This window comes from Saimiri boliviensis, chromosome 11, assembly GCF_048565385.1.
Source record: "Saimiri boliviensis isolate mSaiBol1 chromosome 11, mSaiBol1.pri, whole genome shotgun sequence".
In the NCBI taxonomy this organism is placed as follows: domain Eukaryota; kingdom Metazoa; phylum Chordata; class Mammalia; order Primates; family Cebidae; genus Saimiri; species Saimiri boliviensis.
The window spans coordinates 27017356-27041153 of NC_133459.1; the positions used below are offsets into that span (position 1 = coordinate 27017356).

The 23798-nt window shown below is 45.5% G+C and overlaps 1 protein-coding gene and 1 pseudogene across 2 annotated transcripts; one reads left to right on the top strand and one right to left on the bottom strand.

The window, feature by feature from the left end:
* The first annotated feature begins 1986 nt into the window (after window positions 1-1986).
* On the top strand, window positions 1987-12506 carry MED18 (mediator complex subunit 18). 2 transcript variants are annotated; one of them, XM_003944581.4, is made up of 3 exons: window positions 1987-2174; window positions 3269-3402; window positions 11632-12506. In XM_003944581.4, exons 2-3 carry the CDS (start codon window positions 3330-3332, stop codon window positions 12183-12185), a joined length of 627 nt encoding a protein of 208 aa, XP_003944630.1. In that variant the 5' UTR covers window positions 1987-2174; window positions 3269-3329; the 3' UTR covers window positions 12186-12506. The 2 variants fall into 2 exon arrangements, with proteins under 2 accessions (XP_003944630.1, XP_010330874.1); XM_010332572.3 differs by having other exon boundaries at window positions 1987-2118.
* Window positions 12507-22303: 9797 nt separating this feature from the next.
* LOC101038645 (dynein light chain 1, cytoplasmic-like) lies at window positions 22304-22785 on the bottom strand (annotated as a pseudogene).
* Window positions 22786-23798: the final 1013 nt, after the last annotated feature.

Here is a 23798-nt window from a genome sequence, read left to right on the forward strand (position 1 = left end):
CTCTGGTTAGTCATTAAATAATTATTTTACATATATATATATTTTTTTGAGACACAGTCTTGCTCTGTTGCCCAGGCTGGGGTGCAGTGGTGCGATTTCCACTCACTGCAAACTCGGCCTCCTGGGTTCAAGTGATTCTTGTGCCTCAGCTACCTGAGTAGCTGGGACTACAGGCGTGTGCCACCACACTCAGCTAATTTCCTCTTTTACATTTTTAAAATCTTTTTCTCACAGTTGTTTCTCAGCCAGAGTTTTACCAAAGCACCTCATCGGTCTTTTTTTCTTTCTTTTAATTTTTTTCAAGATAGGGTCTCCCTCTGTTGCACAGGCTGGAGTGCAGTGGCCTATCTCGGCTCACTGCAACCTTTGCCTGCCAGGCTCAAGCAATCCTCCCACCACAGCCTTCCAAGCAGCTGGGACTACAGGTGCGACCCACTACACTCAGCTAATTTTTGTATATTTTGTAGAGACAGGTTTCCACTATGTTGCTCAGGCTGGTCTTGAATTCCTGAGCTCAAGCCATCTGCCCACTTTGCCTCCCAAAGTGCTGTGAATTACAGGCCTGAGCCACCTGAGCCACCTGAGCCCGGCCTGATCTTTTTTCTCCAGGCTCTCCTTTCCCAAACTTTTCTCCACATTGCAACCAGAGTTCCTTTAAAGCTCACATCTATTCTTTTTCTTCTTCTTTTTTTTTAATCGAGAGAGTCTCGCTGTGTCACCCAGGCTGGAGTACAGTGGCGGGATCTCAGCTCACAGCAACCTCCGTCTCCTGGGTTCAAACGATTCTCCTGCCTCAGCCTCCTGAGTAGCTGGGATTACAGGCATGCACCACCACACTCGACTCATTTTTGTATTTTTAGTAGAGACGGGGTTTCACCATATTGGTCAGGTTGGTCTTGAACTCCTGACCTTGTGATCCGCCCGCTTCGGCCTCCCAAAGTGCTGAGATTACAGGCGTAAGCCACTGCGCCTGGCCACATCTATTCTTTAGTTTGGCATGCAGAGTACTCCTGGATCTGGGCCTACAGCTTTTCCACTCGCCTGCTCTGCCTATGGGGGTAGCCATTCTTTATTCCTTTACTTTCTTTTTTTCTTTTTTGATACATAGTCTCTCTCTGTCGTCTAGGCTATAGTGCAAGTGTCACAATGTCGGTTCGCTGCAACCTCTGCTTCCCGGGTTAAAGTGATTCTCCCACATCAGCCTCCCTAGTAGCTGAAAGTACAGGCATGCGCCACAGTGCCCAGCTAATTTTTGTATTTTTAGTGGAGGCGGGGTTTCACCATGTTGGCTAGGCTGGTCTTGAACTCCTGACCTCAAGTGACCCGCCCACCTTGGCCTCCCAAAGTGCTGGGGTTACAGGCATGAGCCACCGTACCCGACCCCTCAGTTTGTGTGTGTGTGTGTGTGTGTGTTTTAAGTTCATGATAATCTCTGTCTTTTTTTTTTTTTTTTTTTTTGAGACGGAGTTTCGCTCTTGTTACCCAGGCTGGAGTGCAATGGCGCGATCTCGGCTCACCGCAACCTCCGCCTCCTGGGTTCAGGCAATTCTCCTGCCTCAGCCTCCCGAGTAGCTGGGATTACAGGCACGCGCCACCATGCCCAGCTAATTTTTTGTATTTTTAGTAGAGACGGAGTTTCACCATGTTGACCAGGATGGTCTCGATCTCTTGACCTCGTGATCCACCCGTCTCGGCCTCCCAAAGTGCTGGGATTACAGGCTTGAGCCACCGCGTCCGGCTCTCTGTAAGTCTTAACAGTTCCAAGAGACTTTCTACACAAATACATCTCCAGGTTGTCAAGCCTAAAAATATTTTCCTAGAGGATGACCTGTGAATTCAATTCAGGTAGCGCCCGGAGAAATGCTCCAAAGGAGGGCGCCATCTTTCTTACAGCAGCGCGGGATTTCGCGCATGCGCTTCTGGTTGTCTGTCAGCAATGAGGCTCTTTGGCCTTCTCGGCACCCTTACGTTCCGGAACGGCAGTTTCGAGGTTTGCGAGACTTCGGCTTCCGACCGGAGGTGAAAAGAGGAGGAAGTTGGCTGGTTGCATCCGTCTGAGGGCTTCCCGGGCTCGGTTAACCAGAGGGCTGGAATCTAATCGTCGCTCAAAGGTCCTAGGTGCGCGGGTGGATGTGATTCCTGGCTTCTTGAGAAGAAGCTAGAACCCCAAGGAGGTGTGTTTTTAGTGTTTAAATGGACACGTGTTCTGGATGCCGGCTTAGAGGGACCTATATACCATCATTTTAAAATAACTTCCTCTTGGCTCGCTTTAAAAGGCATTTTCAGGCCTGCCTCGGTGGCTCTCCCGCCTGTAGTCTGGCTACTTGGGAGGCAGATCGGGAGGTTGAGGATCGCTTGAGCCCAGGAGTTCGAGGTTATAGTGAACTGGGAACTCCCCATTGCGCTCCAGCCTGTGCTACAGATCGAGATCCTGTCTCCAAAAAAGGGGCAGAGGGGAAGGCATTTTTAGAGAGATGGAATGCCTAGATTCTAGTTTGGTCCAAATTCTGCCACCAACTTGCTCTGTGTATCCTTCTGCCCCTCTCCGAAACTCAGTATCCTCATCTATAAAATTAAGGTCCCTTAAGTCACTTTTCAGTTCTTCTGAATTTTTTTTTCCTCTTTATTATGTCATTTGAGCCACATAGCCTCCGGAATTAAAAATCACTGGCCTCGGCTGGACGCGGTGGCTCATGCCTCTAATCCCAGCTCTTTGGGAGGCCGGATCACCTGAGACTCACCTGAGGCCAAGGGGTTCAAGACCAACTTGGCCAACATGGCAAAACCCCACCTCTACTAAAAATACAGAAAAAGCCAGGCATGGTGGCACATTCCTGTAATCCCAGCTACTCGGCAGTCTGAGGCAGGAGAATCGCTTGAATCCTGGAGGCAGAGGCTGCAGTGAACAGAGATCACCCCATTGCACTCCAGCCTGGATGACAAGAGTGAAACTCCATCTCAAAAAAAAAAAAAAATGGCCTTATTTTATAAGGAATACATTGAGTCCCAGGGTGAGGGGTTGTAGGACTTTCTCAAGATTGCACAGGTAACTTGGAAGTTTCAGAACTTGAGACTAGAAGGTTATGGTATAACTCCATGACTAGATCTCCCTTTTATATTTCTGTATTATCAGTTCCTGGAACTGGCCATATAAGGAGATACTCAGATGTTTCTGAATGAATGAATCTTTTGATTTGAAGGCCGGTGCCACAACAGATCTGGTCTCTCTCCCCCACTCTGATGTATAAACAAGTGAACTCTTTTTCAGGTATATCCCATGCCTTACCTGACTGGACGTTCTGAGTTGTGTTGTCTTCAACTTAAACACCATGGAGGCACCTCCAGTCACCATGATGCCTGTCACTGGGGGCACCATTAACATGATGGAGTACCTGCTGCAGGGTAAGTGAACCAGGGAACTTGGATTGTCTGTTTTCCTCTTCTCTGTTCAGCTTCCCTGAAGATAAGAGACTTAACACAAAAGCAGCCTGCACAGTTTCTGGCAATCAGCTATGTTTTTAATTGTTACTTCATATTATAGTTTTATATGCATTAAATATATTAAATTTGTCGTCAGAACATTTGTGTACAGTTCAGTAGTGTGAAGTATATTAACATTGTTAAGCAACAGATCTTTAGAACTCGTGTTTATTGTGAGTAGCTTGAAAAAAATGCTTAATAGAACTTTTTTTTCTTTGAGACAGAGTCTCAATCTGTCACCCAGGCTGGAATGCAGTGGCACGATATCGGCTCACTGCAACCTCCACTTCCTGGGTTCTAGGGATTCTTATGTCTCAGGCCCCCAGATAGTTGGGATTACAAGTGTGCATCACCATGCCCAGCTAATTTTTCTATCTTTAGTAGAGAGTTGAGGTTTTGTCATGTTGGCCAGGCTGGTCTTGAACTCTTGGACTCAAGTGATCAACTTGCCTTGGCCTCCTAAAGTGCTAGGATTATAGGCATGAGCCACTGTGCCCAGCCAAAATACTTTAGTTTTTCATCCTGTAAAACTGCAACTCTATACCCATTAAACACTGATTCCCACTCCCATGTATGCCAAACCCTTAGCAACTATCTTTCTAGGTCCTGTTTCTCTGATTTTTTTTTTTTTTTTTTTTTTTTTGAGACAGATTCTTCACTCTTTTGCCCAGGCTGGAGCACAGTGGTGCGATCTTGGTTGACTGCAACCTCCACCTCCCAGGTTCAAGTGATTCTCCTGCCTCGGCCTCCCAAGTAGCTGGGACTACAGGTGTGCGCCACCATGCCTGGCTAATTTTTGTATTTTTAATAGAGATGGGGTTTCACTGTGTTGGCTAGAATGGTCTCTTATCTCTTGACCTTGTGACCCGCATTCCTCAGCCTCCCAAAGTGCTGAGTTTACAGGCATGAGCCACCACGCCCAGCTAACCATTTCATTTTCATCGTAGGGTCTTAGCTCAGCTGTCATCCCCTTAGAGAGTCCTCTGGCCACTCCAGCACCTCAGAGTAGTTTCCTCCCCTTTGTCCCCTCCAGTTGCTCTCCATCTCATTCTCTTTTATTTCCTTATGTTTTCATTTGTTTGTTTATATGGAGACAGAGTCTTGCTCTCTCACCCAGGCTGAAATATAGTGGTGCGATCACAGCACACTGCAGCCTCACCTCCTGGACTCAAACAATCCCCCCGCGTCAGCCTCCTGAGTAGCTGGGATTACAGGCCCATGCTACCACGCCCAGCTAATTGTTATTTTTTATTTTTAGTAGAGGTGAAGTCTCACTATGTTGCCCAGGCTAGTCTTGAACTCCTCAACTCAATGATTCTCCCACCTCAGCATCCCCAGTGTGCTAGAATTGCAGGCATGAGTCACTGCACCCAGTCTTACTTATTTATTTCTTGTTTCCACTACTAAACTGTAATCTCCACAAGGGCAGAGCCTAGCACAGTGCCCCCAGGACAGCATTTAGTAAGCATACATTGAATGAACCAACACACTTATAAAGCACCTAAGATGTTTGAGGAATGAACATTTCTGAGACTGTCCTGAATGTAGGATGCAGTGGTGAGCCATTCACTGCTCCTAACATTTTCTTTTCTTTCTTTTTTTTTTTTTTTTTTTGAGATGGGGTTTCACTCTGTCATCCATGCTGGAGGGCAGTGATGCGATCTCGTCTCACTGCAACCTCAGCCTGCTGGGCTCAAGCAGTCCTCCCACCTCAGCCGCCCTAGTAGTTGGTACCACAGGCGCACACCACCATGCCTGGCTATTTTTTTATTTTTGTATTTTTTGTAGGGACAGGATTTTGCAGTGTTGCCCAGGCAAGTCTTTTTTTTTTTTTTTTTTTTTTTTTGAGACGGAGTTTCGCTCTTGCTACCCAGGCTGGAGTGCAGTGGCGCGATCTCGGCTCACCGCAACCTCCGCCTCCTGGGTTCAAGCAGTTCTCCTGCCTCAGCCTCCTGAGTAGCTGGGATTACAGGCACGCGCCACCATGCCCAGCTAATTTTTTGTATTTTTAGTAGAGACGGGGTTTCACCATGTTGACCAGGATGGTCTCGGTCTCTTGACCTCGTGATCCACCTGCCTCGGCCTCCCAAAGTGCTGGGATTACAGGCTTGAGCCACCGCGCCCGGCCGGCAAGTCTTGAACTCTTGGACTCCAGTGATCTGCCCGCCTCAGCCTCTAAAAGTGTTGGGATTGCAGGCGTGAGACACTGTACCCAGCGATCCTAACATTTTCTGTCCTATGATACTAGGACCTTGTCCATTGCTTTTCTTATAACCCTATCTGTTTTCAAATATTCAGTCATTTGAGTCCCTTTACCAATTTTTGGCATTGTTACAATAATATATCCTTATTTGCTTTAACAGATTTAGTCAACAAGTATTTGGCTTTTTGTTTTTTGTTTTGAGACGGAATCTCGCTCTGTCACCCAGCCTGGAGCGAAGTGGCGTGATGTCGGCTCACTGCAACCACTGCCTCCTGGATTCAAGGGATTCTCATGTCTCAGCCTCCTGAGTAGCTTGGATTACAGGTGTGTGCCACCTTGCCGGGCTAATTTTTTTGTACTTTTAGTAGAAACGAGGTTTTGCCAGGTTGGCCAGGCTGGTCTCAAACTCCTGACCTCAGGTGATCCACCTGCCTCGGCCTCCCAAAGTGCTGGGATTACGAGCACGGGCCACCTCGCCCAGCCAGATTTTATCAACAAGTATTTGAATATGTTCCTAACATTTGAGTCATAGCCCATGGAGGGAGAAAGATGACTTTAAAAAAATCTATGTGTAATTACAGGTACTTGGGAGGCTAAGGCTGGAGTATTGCTTGAGTTTGGGAATTCAAGATTAGTCTGGTCAACATAGCAAGACTTTGTCTCTACTAAAAAATTTTTAAAAATTGGCCAGGCATGGTGGCTCACACCTATAATCCCAGCACTTTGGGAGGCCGAGGCAGGTAGATCATGAGGTCAGGAGTTTGAGACCAACCTGGCCAACACAGCAAAACCCCATCTCTCTTAAAAACACAAAAAGTTAACTGGCCATAGTGGCAGGTACCAGTAATTCCAGCTACTTGGGAGGCTGAGGCAGGAGAATCACTTGAACCCAGGAGGTGGAGACCGAGATCGGGCCATTGCACTCCAGCCTGGGCGACAAGAACAAGATTCCATCTTAAAAAAAAAAAAATTAGCTGGGCATGGTGGTTCGCACCTGTAGTCCAAACTACTTGGGAGGCTGAGGCTAAGGTGGGTGGATCACTTGAGCCCAGGAGATAGAGGCTGCAGAGAGTTATGATCACGCCACTGCCCTATAGCCTGGAGACAGAGTGAAACCTTATCTCAAAAAAACAAAAAACTATGTCATCAAAATAAAGCAGGAAAGTGGCTAGAGTTTCATGGGACACATACTGTTTTATTTGGGTGATCAGAAAAGGCCTTGATGATAAAGTGACCTTTGAGCAGAGACCTGACAAAAATAACAGGGTACGACATGCGGATGGGAAGAATAGAGAATAGAGAATAGAGGATATTCTCAGCATAGAGAATAGAGGAATGAGCTCTGGCAGGAAGGCCACTCCTGGAGACAATGATCAAGGGGAAGAGTAGAAGGAGATGATGTTGGACAGGTAGCAGAGACCACAATATCTAGGGCCTTGTCAACAGTGGTAAAGATGTTGCCTTTTATTCTAAATGACACAGGAAGCTACTAGAAAGTTCTGAGTAGAGGAGTGTTATTATCTGCCCAATTATTTATTTATTTATTTATTTCGAGACGGAGTCTCGCCCTGTCACCCAGGATGGAGTGTAGTGGTGCCATCTCCGTTAACTACCACCTCTGCCTCCTTGTTCAAGCGATTCTCCTGCCTCAGCCTCCTAAGTAGCTGGGATTACAGGCGTGCGCCAACACGCCTGGCTAATTTTTTTGTTGTTGTATTTTTTTAGTAGAGATGGGATTTCACCAAGTTAGCCAGGATGGTCTTGATATCCTGACCTCGTGATCCACCTGCCTTGGCCTCCCAAAATGCTGGGATTACAGGTGTGACCCACTGTGCCCTGCCTTTTTTTTTTTTTTTTTTTTTTTTTCCAGATTGAGTTTTGTTCTTGTTGCCCAGGCTGGAGTGCAGTGGCATGATCTCAGCTCACTGCAACCTCTGCCTCCCAGGTTGAAGTAACTCTCCTGCCTTCGCCTCCTGAGTAGCTGTGATTATAGGCATGCCCTACCATGCCCAGCCAATTTTGTATTTTTAGTAGAGACAGGGTTTCTCCCTATTGGTCAGGCAGGCCTCAAACTCCCAACCTCAGGTGATCCCAACCTCAGGTGATCCACCCGCCTAGGCCTCCCAAAGTGCTGGGATTACAGGCATGAGCCATCGCACCCTGCTTATTTGCCCAATATTTTAAAAGACCATTGGGCTTTCATACGGAGAAGGGAAGAAGACAAAGGCAGAAACAGCTGTTGTAAAGACCAGGCAAAAAATGAAGCTGACTTCATTTGAAGGGATTAGGTTGAAGTGACTAAGGGAGTGAGAAGTGGTTGCATTCTGCATTTATTTCAAAAATATGAATTAGCCGGGCGCGGTGGCTCAAGCCTATAATCCCAGCACTTTGGGAGGCTGAGGCGGGTGGATCACAAGGTCAGGAGATCGAGACCATCCTGGTCAACGAGGTGAAACCCCGTCTCTACTAAAAATACAAAAAATTAGCTGGGCATGGTGGCGCGTGCCTGTAATCCCAGCTACTTAGGAGGCTGAGGCAGGAGAATTGCCTGAACCCAGGAGGCGGAGGTTACAGTGAGCCGAGATTGTGCCATTGCACTCCAGCCTGGGTAACAAGAGCAAAACTCCGTCTCAAAAAAAAAAAAAAAAAAAAAAATACGAATTAAATGTAGGATGTGGGAGAAAGAAAGAAGTCAAAGATGATTTTGGCCTAGGTAACCAACCAGAAGCAGAGAGTTGCCGTTTACTGTGATGGTGACGACTGCAGGATGAATAAAATTTTGGAGGAAAAATCAACAATTTGATATTAAACATGTTAAGATAAAGATGTCTGTTCAGCATCCAAGTGGAGAAATTGAGTAGTCAGTTAGATGTTTTCTTCTGTAGTTCAGAGATAAAAATGTGGGAGTCCTCAGGCCATAAGTGATATTTAAAGCCATGGGACCAAATGTCACATAGGGACATAATTGCCGGGCACGGTGGCTCATGCCTATAATCCCAGCACTTTGGGAGGCTGAGGCGGGTGGATCACCTGAGGTTAGGAGTTTGAGACCAGCCTGACCAATATGGTGAAACCCCGTCTTGAAAAACAAAAAAAGAGAAGAAAAAAATAATTAACTTACTTGCAGTGAGCCGAGATTGTGCCACTGCACTCCAGCCTGGATAACAGTGAGACTCTCTCAAAAGAAAAAAGATGACACAAATGTCACATAGGGAGGAAAAGAATATTGATACAAGAGAGGACCAAAATTGAGTCCTAGCCAGGCGCGGTGGCTCAAGCCTGTAATCCCAGCACTTTGGGAGGCCGAGGCGGGTGGATCATGAGGTCAAGAGATCGAGACCATCCTGGTCAACATGGTGAAACCCCGTCTCTACTAAAAATACAAAAAATTAGCTGGGCATGGTGGCTCGTGCCTGTAATCCCAGCTACTCAGGAGGCTGAGGCAGGAGAATTGCCTGAACCCAGGAGGCGGAGGTTGCGGTGAGCCGAGATCGCGCCATTGCACTCCAGCCTGGGTAACAAGAGCGAAACTCCGTCTCAAAAAAAAAAAAAAAAAAAAAAAAGATTGAGTCCTAGTCCTCCAGTGTTGAGTGAAGATGAGAAACACCAAGCAAAGAAGACTTAAAAGGAATGGTCAGCAAGTTAAGTGGAGAACCAAGAGAGTTGTGTCTCAGAGGCCAAGGGAAGAATAGATTTCACAGTGGGTATAATCTGCTATAACAACCATGTCAGATGTTGCCATGGGGATGAAGATTCTGTGAAGCAATTCATTCTCTTCTACTTACATATAGAAGAGGAAAACTTTTCCTGATAAAAAGGAAACTTTAGCTGGGCGCAGTGGCTCACGCCTGTAATCCCAGCATTTTGGGAGGCCAAGGCGGGTGGATCACGAGGTCAAGAGATCGAGACCATCCTGGTCAACATGGTGAAACCCTGTCTCTACTAAAAATACAAAAAATTAGCTGGGCATGGTGGCACGTGCCTGTAATCCCAGCCACTCAGGAGGCTGAGGCAGGGGAATTGCTTGAACCCAGGAGGCGGAGGTTGCGGTGAGCCGAGATCGTGCCATTGCACTCCAGCCTGGGTAACGAGAGAGAAACTACGTCTCAAAAAAAAAAAAAAAAAGAGCCAGGCGCGGTGGCTCAAGCCTGTAATCCCAGCACTTTGGGAGGCCGAGGCGGGTGGATCACGAGGTCGAGAGATCGAGACCATCCTGGTCAACATGGTGAAACCCCGTCTCTACTAAAAATACAAAAAATTAGCTGGGCATGGTGGCGCGTGCCCGTAGTCCCAGCTACTCAGGAGGCTGAGGCAGGAGAATTGCCTGAACCCAGGAGGCAGAGGTTGCGGTGAGCCGAGATCGCGCCATTGCACTCCAGCCTGGGTAACAAGAGCGAAACTCCGTCTCAAAAAAAAAAAAAAGAAAAGAAAAAGAAAAAGAAATCGAGACCATCCTGGCCAACATGGTAAAGCCCCATCTCTACTAAAAATACAAAAATTAGCTGGGCATGGTGGTGCATGACTGTAATTCCAGCTACTCAGGAGGCTGAGGCAGGAGAATTGTTTGAACCCAGGAGGCGGAGTTGCAGTGAGCCAAGATCATGCCACTGCACTTTAGCCTGTGACAGAGCAAGACACCATCTCAGGAAAAAAAAAAAAAAAGAAACTTTATATTTCTTCTATAAATGAAAGACTTTTATTTGTTGGAAATTGAAGGTAATTGTTAAAAGTATATGACAACAAAATAGTGTTATTGGCTGGGCATGTTGGCTTACACCTGTAATCCCAACACTTTGGGAGACCAAGGCCAGGAGTTCAAGACCAACCTGGACAACAATGTAGTGAGACCCCATTTCTACAAAAACAAGTAAATAAATACATAGCTAAAACAGTATTATGACTCTTTTTTTTGAGACGGAGGCTCAAAAAAAACGATGCGCCCAGGCATCGTCTCACTGTCCTCCTCCATTGCAGGGCCGCATCATCGAGTACGCACACTGCGGGGCTGGGGCCAGGGCGCTCCCGCTGGGCCTCACCACCTTTCCGTGTCTGTTACCCAGGCTGGAATGCAATGGTGCGATCTCCGCTCACCAAAGCCTTCGCATCCCGGATTCAAGTGATTCTTCTGCCTCAGCCTCCTGAGTAGCTGGGATTACAGGCACGCGCCACCATACCCAGCTAATTTTTGTGGTTTTGTTTTTTTTTTTGAGACGGAGTTTCGCTCTTGTTACCCAGGCTGGAGTGCAATGGCGCCATCTCGGCTCACCGCAACCTCTGCCTCCCGGGTTCAGGCAATTCTCCTGCCTCAGCCTCCTGACTAGCTGGGATTACAGGCACGCGCCACCATGCCCAGCTAATTTTTTGTATTTTTAGTAGAGACGGGTTTTCACCATGTTGACCAGGACGGTCTCGATCTGTTGACCTCGTGATCCACCCGCCTTGGCCTCCCAAAGTGCTGGGATTATAGGCTTGAGCCACCGCGCCCGGCATTTTTGTGTTTTTAGTAGAGATGGGGTTTCACCATGTTGGCCAGGGTAGTCTCGATCTCCTGACCTCAGGATCTGCCCACCTAGGCCTCCCAAAGTGCTGGGATTACAAGCATGAGCCACCGTGCCCAGACAGTATTATTACATTCTAGATCGACATTGTGGCTGATTAGAGGCTCTAAGTCCAAGGCATGTTGGAAATTAGCATTAGAAAAGGCCTAGAGACTTTGTAGTGCTAAATAAGAAAATTCCAAAAAATTGAAAAGGAAAATAATAACTGTCTCACAATGTTATACAATATCTTGCTAGCGTAACTCCTCTAAAATCTCACGTGTTGGCCCTATGTGTTGTGAAATGCTTCACTAAACTGTTTTGGTTTTTCTTTTAAGTTTTTTCGATTGTATGCTAATTCCATGATCTAAAAGGAAAGATAGGACTCAGAGGTGCTTTTTCCATTTTCAGGAAGTGTTTTAGATCACAGTTTGGAAAGCCTCATCCACCGCCTCCGTGGTTTGTGTGACAACATGGAACCTGAGACTTTCCTTGACCATGAGATGGTATTCCTCCTTAAGGGCCAGCAAGCCAGCCCGTTTGTTCTAAGGGCCCGACGCTCTATGGACAGGGCAGGGGCACCCTGGCATCTGCGCTACCTGGGACAACCAGAAATGGGAGACAAGAACCGCCATGCCCTGGTGCGAAACTGCGTGGACATTGCCACATCTGAGAACCTCACCGACTTCTTGATGGAAATGGGCTTCCGCATGGACCATGAGTTTGTTGCTAAGGGGCACTTGTTCCGAAAGGGCATCATGAAGATTATGGTGTACAAGATTTTCCGCATCCTTGTGCCAGGGAACACAGACAGCACTGAGGCCTTGTCGCTTTCCTATCTCGTGGAATTAAGTGTAGTTGCACCCGCTGGACAGGACGTGGTTTCTGATGACATGAGGAACTTTGCAGAGCAGCTAAAACCTCTGGTTCACCTAGAGAAAATAGACCCCAAGAGGCTCATGTGACTAAGAGCATCTGTCCACATTTGGGGCCTGTCCTTACTTGTTTGAAAAAATGTGTTTTAAATGTCCCATTTCACCATTGCCAGGCATTCTTCCTTCAAGGAGGAGGATGCCTCATGATGATTTCGCTTTCATGACAGCCTTTCTACATTAAAGGCTCAGAACATCACGGAGATCTATCTAATCGGGCTTTATAAAGAGGAGAAACTGGAGTAAATTAGCTTTTGGAAATAAAAATTTCTTGTTTGGCCATTTGTGTGTAAGGTTTGTAACATTAGAGACTGTGAGTTTGTGCTGTATGGTAATAAAGGCAGTGGCCTAGAATTTGTTTAGGAAGTCTTTATTTACCCCTAGGTAACACAGATTTTCCTTCTTAGCTTTATAGTTTTAATTTTCACATTTAGATCTTTAATTCATCTAGAGTCCATTTTCTAGGTGGTTTCAAGAAAAACCCAGGTTTCTTCTCCCGGCAGTGAATTAGTTTTTCCACCACCATCCAAAAAGCAATTTTCAGTGCTTCGTGCTGCTTCCATTGTCACATATTAGGTTTCCATGTATATGTTTTATTCGTAAGTTCTCCATTTTATTTCGTTTTTTTTCTTTGTTTCAGTGCCAGCAACACAATGTTTTTATTATTAAGGCTTTATAGTAGAGCCAGTTCTACCACTAAGGCAGGTACCCTTACCTTTTTGTCCTCTAAAATAGACTTATAGTATAGTATAGTAATATTTCAAAAAAATAATAAAAGAAGATAGACTTAGCATCCAGGTATGGTGGCTCATGTTTATAATCCCAGTACTTTGGGAGACCAGGACAAGAGGATTGCTTGAGGCCAGGAATTCAAGACCAGCCTGGGCAACATAGCAAGACCTTATCTCTACAAAATAATTTTTTTTTTGATTAGCCAGGTGTGATGGCATGCACCTGTGGATCCAGCTATTTGGGAGGCTGAAGTAGTAGGATCTCGAGCCTGGGAGGTGGAGGCTGCAGTGACTTGTGATCCTACCAATATACTCCAGCCTGGGTAACATTGAGACCCTGTCTCAACAACAACAAAAATACAGACTGGGTTTTTGTAGCTCTTTATTCTTTCATATTCATTTTAGAGTAAGTTGTAGATTCTGAACATTACTACTGGAATTTTTATTGGAATTTCATTGAATATGTATAGATTAATTTGGGAAAGAACCAACATCTTTTCATGGAACACTCCCTGCCCAGAATTCAGTGTGGCTGGCTTTCTTCACCTTTCACGTCTCTGCTAAAATGTCAGAGAAGCTTCCTTGACCATCCAGAATTAAGTGACACTCATTCTCTGTCATTCTCTACTCTCTATTATTCTCTATCCTTTTATCCCTTTACCTTTTTTTTTTTTTTTTGCGACAGAGTTTCGCTGTTGTTACCCAGGCTGGAGTGCAATGGCGCAATCTCAGCTCACCGCAACCTCTGCCTCCTGGGTTCAAGCAATTCTCCTGCCTCAGCCTCCTGAGTAGCTGGGATTACAGGCATGAGCCACCATGCCCAGCTAATTTTTTTGTATTTTTAGTAGAGACGGGGTTTCACCATGTTGACCAGGATGGTCTCGATCTCTTGACCTCGTGATCCACCCGCCTCGGCCTCCCAAAGTGCTGGGATTACAGGCTTGAGCCACCACGCCTGGCTTTTTTTTTTGAGATGGAGTCTCATTCTGTTGCCCAGGCTGGAGTGCAGTGGCACCATCTGGACTCACTGCCAACTTCCACCTCCTGGGTTCAAGCGATTCTCCTACCTCAGCTTCCCAAGTAGCTGAGATTACAGGCATGCAGTACCACACCCAGCTAATTTTTATATTTTTAGTAGAGTTGGGGTTTCACCATTTTGGCCAGGCTGGTCTCAAATTCCTGACCTCAACTAATCAACCTGCCTCAGCCTCCCAAAATGTTGGGATTAAAGGCATGAGCTACTATGCCTGATACCTTTTTATTGTTTCCGTAGTGCTTACAAGCAATCTGCCCGCCTCAGCCTCTCAAAGTGCTGGGATTACAGGTAGCCACCTGCCCTGCCCAATTTTAGTATTATTAACAAGACTGTATGCTTTCTAAGAAGAGGAACTGTGTTTTGTAGTATAGCCTAATGATTAAGAGCACAAACTTGGTAATCTTTCATTCAAATCTAAACTGCAGTGCATGTTTTCTTGTTCAAGCTGGGTAAACCTCTGTAAGTCTTACTGTGCTTTCCCCCGCCACCCCCCCCTTTTTTTTTTTTTTTTTTTTTGAGACCAAGTCTCACTCTATCACCCAGGCTGGAGTGCAGTGGCACAATCTCAGCTCACTGCAACCTCCACCCCCCAGGTTCAAGCGATTCTCCTGCCTCAGCCTCCAGAGTAGCTGGGATTACAAGTGCCTGCCACCACACCTGGCTACTTTTGTGTGTGTGTGTGTGTGTGTGTGTGTGTGTGTGTGTGTGTGTGTGTGTTTTTAGGAGAGACGGGGTTTCACCATCTTGGCCAGACTAGTCTTGAATTTCCTGACTTCGTTATCTGCCCGCATCAGCCTCCCAAAGTGCTGGGATTACAGGTGTGAGCCACCGTACCTGGCCAAGCCTTAGTTTTCTTGTCTGTAAAATGTGTTTGATCATAGACTGTTCATAGAGATTGTTGTAGGGATTAAATGAGATAATCCACTCACTTAGCACAGTGCCTGGCACATAATAACTGATCAATAAATCAATATTTATGCCAGGTACTGTGATACATGTTTTATTTAGCACTGTTCTAAATACTTTTTATTTATATGAACCCCATAACCCCTACCTAGCTTAGTACTACTCGTATAATGACCTTTCAAATATTTGTTGAGTGAATGAGTGTTGAGAGAACTTGTGAATGCTGACTTGGAGACCAAAAGAATCTTGCCTGTGTAGGCTGGTTTGTCCCAGGTTAACATTCCTCTTTAATGAGTTGGTATGAGCGCCATGAGGCCCAGCATCTGTAGTAAGCTGGAAGAGATTGTGGGAAAGGGTAGCTTTTTCACTATGGCTTTCTCTTTTTTTTTTTTTGAGACAGTCTCACTCTGTCACCCAGCCTGGAGAGCGTTGGTGCAATCTTGGCTCACTGCAACCTCTGCCTCCCAAGCACTTCTTGTGCCTCAAGTGATTCGCATGCCTCAGCTTCTCAAGTACCTGGGATTATAGGAATGTACCACCATGCTCAGCTAAATTTTTTTGTATGTTTAATAGAGACAGGCTGGTCTTGAACGCCTGAGCTCAAGTGATCTGCCCGCTTCGGCCACAGGCATGAACCACCATGCCTGGCCAGCTATGGCTTTTTCACTCTGAAGAAACCATTCACACTTTAATGCTCTAATTTATTTCTGAGAACTGAAAACATGAATTTAAAAAAGTTGCTCTAGGTAGAAATGTTAAAATTTACAATACTTAAGGTCATGGAGAACATAAAGGAGTAAATTTTTGGAGAAAATAAAAATAAGTGAAAACTCTTCTTAAGCTCATTTAGCTAAGAAAATAAGAATTTTCACAAAGGTGCCGGGCGCAGTGGCTCACGCCTGTAATCCCAGCACTTTGGGAGGCCGAGGCAGGCGGATCACCTGAGGTCCGGAGTTCGAGACCAGCCTAACCAACATAGAGAAACCTCGTCTCTACTAAAAATACAAAATTATTTGGGCGTGGTGGCAGGTGCCTGTAGTCCCAGCTATTCAGGAGGCTGAGGCAGGAAAATTGTTTGAACCTGGGAGGTGGAGGTCGCAGTGAGCCAAGATTGCACCATTGCACTCCAGCCTAGGCAACAAGAGTGGAACTCCATATCAAAGAAAAAAAAAGACAAAAAAAGAATTTTCACAAAGGTTTAGTATAAGCCTGCTTATCTTAGTGATGTGTGTAATTTAGCAAAAAATGGAAATACAGCCAGGCGCGGTGGCTCACGCCTGTAATCCCAGCACTTTGTGAGGCCAAGGCAGGTGGATCACAAGGTGAAGAGATTCAGGCCGTCCTGGCCAACATGGTGAAACCCCATCTCTACTAAAAATACAAAAAAAATTGGCTGGGCATGGTGTCGCATGCCTATAGTTCCAGCTACTCAGGAGGCTGAGGCAGAAGAATCGCTTGAACCCAGGAGGCAGACATTACAGGGAGCCGAGATCGTGCCACTGCACTCCAGCCTGATGACAGAGCAAGATTCCATCTAAAAAAAAAAAAAAAAAAAAAAAAAAAAACTTGAAATAATCTTTCTTTATTTATTTATTATTTCAAGACAGGGTCTTGCTCTGTCACCCAGACTAGAATGCGGTGGCTCCAACAAGGCTTACTGCAGCCTTGACCTCCTGTGCTCAAGCAACCCTCCCTCCTCAGACTCCCAAAGTGCTGGGGTTATAGGCATGCCCCACCATGCTTTTTATTTGTTTGTTTTTCTTTTTAGACTGAATCTCGCTCTGTTGCCCAGGCTGGAGTGCAGTGGCGAGATCTCACCTCACTGCAACCTACACCTCTCAGGTTCAAGCGATTCTCCTGCCTCAGCCTCCCAAGTAGCTGGGACTACAGGCACCTGCCACCATGCCCCGTTAATTTTTGTATTTTTAGCAGAGACATGGTTTCACCATGTGGCCAGGATGGTCCTGATGTCTTAATGTCTTGACCTCGAGATCCGCCCTCCTCAGCCTCCCAAAGTGTGGAGATTACAGGCATGAGCCACCGAGCGGAGCTGTGCACCACCATGCTTAGTGGAAATAATCTTGATGTCTAATAAATGGAATGGAATAATTAAATGATACCGCACATCCACACAGTAAGATATCTTATAGCCATAGAAAAAGAATTTGTAGAAATGAATTCAATGGAAAAATTTTCTAGATAGTTAACTTATTAACTCTGTGGTCTAAGGCAAATTACTTAACTCCTTTGCCTTAGTCTCCTTATCATCAAGTGGGATACTAATATTGCCTTCTCTATAGTGTTATCATGAGATTTAAATGAGTCGTTACAGGTAAAAACATTTGGGATAGAACCTGGCCTAGAGTAAACATTAGATAAATATAAGTTGTAATTATTATAAGAAAAGCTTTAAAATAATATGCTATTTAAAAAAACAAACAAAATAATAAAATAAAAAGAAAAAAATATGCTATTTAAAACATAATATGCTATTTTTTCTAATACACGTACATAGATATAACAGTATGAAACTAAATACCTCAAAATGTTAACAAGTAGCTTACACTTGTAATCCCAGTACTTTAGGAGGCCAAGGAGGGTGCATCACTTGAGGTCAGGAGTTTGAGACCAGTCTGGACAACATTGCAAAACCCTGTCTCCACCAAAATATACAAAAATTAGCTGGGCATGGTGGTACACGTCCGTAGTCCCAGCTACTTGGTAGGCTGAAGTGGAAGAATCACCTGGGCCCAGTGGGTTGAGGTTGCAGTGAGCCAAGATGTCGCCACTGCATTCCAACCTGGATAACCCAGTGAGATTCCATCTCTAACAACAACAAACACACACACAAACATAAAGCGAAAACAAAACAGAAAAAGAGTATTTCTTTAGTAGGGGAGTAAGGATGTCTGAGATTTTCTACCCTGCCTATGCCATGCTTTTTAGCCCCTGTGGCCAGTATACGAGTGTGAAGGAGGAGTCAGCTTTCTCCATTTACTTTGAAAGGTGATCTCCTCTCTTATCAAATGGGAAAGGATCCCCAGGATGCTAATAGGAAATGAATGACAGTTTCTTTTTTTTCTTTTTTCTTTTTTGAGAGGGTGTCTCCCTCTGTTACCCGGGCTGGAGTGCAATGGTGTGATCTCGGCTCACTGCAACTTCCACCTCCCAGATTCAAGTGATTCTCCTGCCTCAGCCTCCCTGGTAGCTGGAATTACAGGCGCCTGTGCTATTTTTTTTTTTTTTTTTTTGAGGCGGAGTTTCGCTCTTGTTACCCAGGCTGGAGTGCAATGGCGCGATCTCAGCTCACCGCAACCTCCGCCTCCTGGGTTCAAGCAATTCTCCTGCCTCAGCCTCCTGAGTAGCTGGGATTACAGGCACACACCACCATGCCCAGCTAATTTTTGGTATTTTTAGTAGAGACAGGGTTTCACTATGTTGACCAGGATGGTCTCGATCTCTTGACCTCCTGATCCACCCGCCTCGGCCTCCCAAAGTGCTGGGATTACAGGCGTGAGCCACTGTGCCCGGCCTTTTTTCGTATTTTTAATAGAGACAGAGTTTCACTATGTTGGCCAGGCTGGTTTCAGACTCCTGACCTTGTGATCCCCCCACCTCAGCCTCCCAAAGTGCTGGGATTACAGGCGTGAGCTACTGCGCCCAGCCGACACTTTCCTAACAGATCAGATGTGGGGCCTAACAATATAGAACCAACATTGAACTCCAGAGGCAGACAGGATGTGAGTCATCACACTGGCCTTTTGTCAAGTTGAGTATAATTGTTTCTGTGTTTTTCTTTGGCAGTATGAATGTGAACTGACCAGACTAATTTAGAAAAACAAACAAATATATCAGAAGATAAACATTTAAATAAGTAGTTTCCTTCAAAGTATTTATTTTGAGAAGCGAAACACTTCACTATTGTTCACATAATCATTGGATTTTTGAGGTGGGTGGGGGAGAAGTCAAACAAATTGATTTCAAAATCAGTTTACATGAAATATTTTACTAGCTCCTAATTTATTAAATTGTAATACCCAGTACTATTTTCAGTATGGTAAAATGGGTATACATTTTTTTTCAAGTTGGGATCTTGCTAGGTTGGTCAGGCTGATCTTGAACCCCTGGCCTCAACTGATCCTCCCACCTCAGCCTTCCAAATTGCTGGGATTATAGCCATAAGCCCCCACACCTGGCCCTAAAATGGATATTTTTTCTTTTTTTTCTAAGACAAAGTTTTGCTCTTGTTGCCCTAGGCTGGACTGCAATGGGACGATCTCCGCTCACTGCAACCACTGCCTCCTGGGTTCAAGAGGTTCTCCTGCTTCAGCCTCCTGAGTAGTTGGGACTACTAGGCACCCACCACCACATCCAGCTAATTTTTGTATTTTTAGTAGAGATGGGGTTTTGTCATGTTGGTCAGGCTGGTCTTGAACTATGGACCTCAGGTGATCTGCCTGCCTCAGCCTCCAAAAATGCTGGTATTACAGGAGTGAGCCACTGTGCCCCGCCACTTATATTTCTTAATAAGAAAAATCTTAAAACAACATAAATGTTCAAAAATGAGAAGTAGTTAAATAAAATTTGGCAAACTCATTTATGGAATATTATGCAGCCATTAAAATTATTGTTATTGCAACTGAGTATCTCAGCCTTAAAATGCATTTTTCCCCCTCCTTTCCTACTTAATTTTTTTTTTTTTTCAGACCGAGTTTCACTCTTGTTGCCCAGGTTGGAGTGCAGTGGAATGATCTCAGCTCACTGTAACCTCCACCTCCTGGGTTCAAGTGATTCTCCTGCCTCAGCCTCCTCAGTAGCTAGGATTACAGGCACCTACCACCACGCCTGGCTAATTTTTATATTTTTACTAGAGATGGAGTCTCACCATGCTGGCCAGGCTGGTCTCAAACTCCTGACCTCAGGTGACCCACCCGCAGCAGCCTCCAAAGTGCTAGGATTACAGGCGTGAGCCACTGCACCTGGCCTTCCTTCTTAATCTTAAAATGTAGCCTTGACACCTATTTTAGAATTCTCTTTTCTTCTTTTCCCGCCTGACACTCCACTGCATCATGCACACCTATCTAAGTATATGTTCATTTAGAAATTCCAGGGACTGTCAGGGTGCAGTGGCTCATGCCTGTAGTCCCAGCACTTTGGGAAGCCGAGGTGGTCAGGAGTTCAAGACCAGCCTGACCAACATGGTGAAACCCCATTTCTACTAAAAATACAAAAATTAGCCAGCTGTGGTGGCACATTCCTGTAATCCTAGCTACTCAGGAGGCTAGGGCAGTAGCTGGGATTACAGGCACCTACCACCAGGCCTAGCTAATTTTTGTGTTCTTTAGTAGAGACGAGGTTTCACCTTGTTGGGCAGGCTGGTCTTGAACTCCTGACCTCAAATGATTATCCTGCCTCAGCCTTCCAAAGTACTAGGATTACAGGTGAGAGCCATTGCACCTGGCTTTTTTTTTTTTTTTTTTTTTTTTTTTTTTTTAAGGCAGGGTCTTGCTCTGTCTCAGAGGCTGGAGTGCAGTGGCACAACAATCATGGCTCACTGCAGCCTGGACCTCCTGGGCTCAAGCAATCCTCCCATCTCAGCCTCCTGAGTAGGCAGGACTGCAGGGACATGCCACCACATTCAGCTCTTTTTTAAATTTTTTGTAGAGACGAAGTCTCATTCTGTTGCTCAGGCTGGTCTCAACTCCTGGACTCAGGGTTTCAGCCTCTCTAAGCGTTGGGACTACAAGCGTGAGCCACCGCTCCTGGCCACTTGCCCTGTTTTTTTCTTTTTCTGCTTTAGAAATGGTCTCCTGTGGCCCAGGCTGGAGTATAGTTGCAGGATGATGGCTCACTGAGTTCTTTACCTTCTGGGTTCAAGTGATCCTCCTGCCTCAGCCTCCCATGTAGTGGGACTACAGGCACATAATACCATGCCTTGCTGATTTTTTTTTTTTTTTTTTTTTTTAAGACAGAGTCTCACTCTGTTGCCCCCTATCTGGGCTCACTGCAACCTCCACCTTCCAAGCTCAAGTGATCCCCCTGCCTGAGCCTCTGGGGTGGCTGGGACTTCAGATGGGTGCCACCACGCCCAGCTAATTTTCATACTTTTCATTTGTAGAGAAGGGGTTTTGCCATGTCGCTGAGACTGGTAATTTTTAAAATTTTTTTGTTGAAACAGAGTTTTGCTATGTTGCCCAGGCTGGTCTTGAACTTCTGAGCTCAAGAGATCCTGCCACCACCTTGGCCTCTCAAAATTCTGGGATTACAGGCATGAGCCACCATGCCTGACTGTTTCCTCTTTATGGAACTTTTATTCAGCTGTTGCACTAACTCAATTACTCTTCTAATTTTCTTATTTTTTCTCCTATTTTCCATATCTTTGTCTTTTTGTTCTATTTTCTATGACATTTCCTCAACCATATCTTCTAATATTTCTATTGCACTATGATTTCACATTTCTTTTTTTTCATATTTAAGAACTTTTTTCTTCTGAATAATCTTTATTATTGCTTCTTGCTATTGTTCTATAAATTCAAGTATCGGTTCTTCTCTTTTTTTTTTTTTTCTTTGAGTATATGCAGTGGTTTTTTTTTGTTTGTTTTCTGGTTTTTTTTTTTTTTTTTCTTTTGATGAAGTTTTGCTCTTGTTGCCCAGGCTGGAGTGCAGTGGCATGATTTTGGTTCACCACAACCTCCACCTCCCAAGTTCAAGCGATTCTCCTGCTTCAGCCTCCTGAGTAGCTGGGATTACAAGCATGCGCCACCATGCCCAGCTAATTTTGTATTTTTAGTAGAGATGAGATTTCTTCCTCTTGGTCAGGCTGGTCTCGAACTCCTGACCTCAGGTGATCCACCCTCCTTGGCCTCCCCAAGTGCTGGGATTACAGGCATGAGCCACTGCGCCCAGCCTAGTATACACGGTTTTTTTGTTTTGTTTGGTTTTTTTTTGAGACGGGGTTTCGCTCTTGTTACCCAGGCTGGAGTGCAATGGCGCGATCTCGGCTCACCGCAACCTCCGCCTCCTGGGTTCAAGCAATTCTCCTGCCTCAGCCTCCCTAGTAGCTGGGACTACAGGCATGCGCCACCAAGCCCAGCTAATTTTTGTATTTTTAGTAGAGACGGGGTTTCACCATGTTGACCAGGATGGTCTCGATCTCTTGACCTCGTGATCCACCCGCCTTGGCCTCCCAAAGTGCTGGGATTACAGGCTTGAGCCACCGCGCCCGGCCAGTATACACGGTTTTTAAAGTTTTCTTCTCCCAGCTGTGCGTGGTGGCTCATGTCTGTAATCCTAGCACTTTGAGAGGCTAAGGCAGAACGATTGCTTGAGCCCAGGCACTTGGGACCAGCGTGGGCAAAATAGTGAAAACCCATCTCTATTATATTAAATAAATAAATATATATATACATCACTTTTTAAAATTCAAATAAATTAAGAAAAAGTTTTTTTCTCTCTGCATTGTCACAATTTCCTACAAGTTTCTTTCTTTTTTTGTTTTGCTAATTGTTTTATAACCACAACAAACTAATGCAGAGAATGCCCTGTACAAAACGCGATAAAGTTTCAAAGATCGAGGTGTTCCCTTAGCAAGGCTGAAAATTTCAGTGTCTGGTATTTGGAATTCAGGCTGCAGTCCTTGGTTTTGGATGGATACTCGGGGTGTGGCACAATCCATGCTTTTAACCAGATTTGAACAGAAGAATGGCCACTTGGCCATTCCTACTCCAGGTAGGAGTAGATGAAGCGTTTGGTTTCATGTGTCACGTAACTACGGGAAGTTCCTCCCCACGATGCAGTGCCAGATGGGATTGTACTTCTTGTCAAATTCTTTCTTGATATGAGCCGCAATGTCCTTCTCTATGTTACATTTGTCCAGCGCCTGCGTAGCGCACTCCACTGAGTCCTGTTGCTCCTCTTCCCACATGTCTGCATTTTTTATCACAGCCTTTCGGTCGCACATGGTTACCGTGTGAAGGGGCCTGGCTGATTGCAACGGTCTCCAAGGGGAGTTGCTAGCATCGCTGAGCCCGGCAGCTTCCGCAGCCCTGGCGGCATCTCACAAGTTTCTTTGGTTTGTTTTGGTCGCTATCTTTTCTCTTAGAGGAAAGCCTTGTGTTTGGTAACCCTTGGCATCCTGCCCATGAATAAAAGCAGGGGACTAAAAGCTGATTGGAAGTTCTGTGCGTGAAGATGGGAGCCACTGGCCATGAGGTCATTTGTCTATGAGCCAGTGACCCTTAGGTCATAGATCGTGAAGAGCCGTTCTGGGAGAGATCCCAGTGCCATTATCTTTAACTCTTTCATATTTGGCTTCATTTTCCCCAAAGAAGAAGACTCATTTGCCCAATATTCTGGGAACAGAGTATGGGAAAAGCCAAGCGAATCCTAATTCCCGTTTTTTGAAAAAGGGCCATTAACTGTGCCTGCTGACCTTCATTTCAGAGATTGACTGTTTTACTCTCCCAAGAGAATAAATCTCTGTACTTCTGAGCAGCTGCGGTGGGGGAAGGAAACTAGGTCCTTCGCCAGTCCTTGTGATTTCAGCTGCACTTCACCCCTACTTCCAGGGTTACCAAAGGTACTTCTTTACTTTCTCATTTTTGGCCCAGATGCAGCAGCATTCTTGGGCCTGCCAGGCTTATTCCCACTCATCTTTTTTTTCTATTGCATTTACTGCCCCCATCATTGCAAGTACGGCTCACTCCAGCCTTGACCTCCTGGGCTCAAGTAATCCTCCCGCCTCAGCTTCTCATGTAGCTGGGACCACAGGCACGTGCCACCAACCCAGCAGATGGGGTCTCACTTTGTTACCTAAGGTGGTCCCAAACTCTTGGGCTCAAGCAATCCTCCCACCTCAGGTTCCCAAAGTGTTGGGATTACAGGCATGAACCACTTCGCCAGCCAATATACTGTTATTGTTTGTTTGTTTGTTGAGACAGAGTTTTGCTTTTGTTGCCTAGGCTGGAGTGCCAT

Coding starts and splice junctions, on each gene's coding strand:
- MED18 (XM_003944581.4), top strand. CDS start 3,330: ATGGAGGCACCTCCAGTCACCATGATGCCTGTCACTGGGGGCACCATT. Junction 3,403..11,631: donor GATGGAGTACCTGCTGCAGG/GTAAGTGAACCA, acceptor TTCCATTTTCAG/GAAGTGTTTTAGATCACAGT.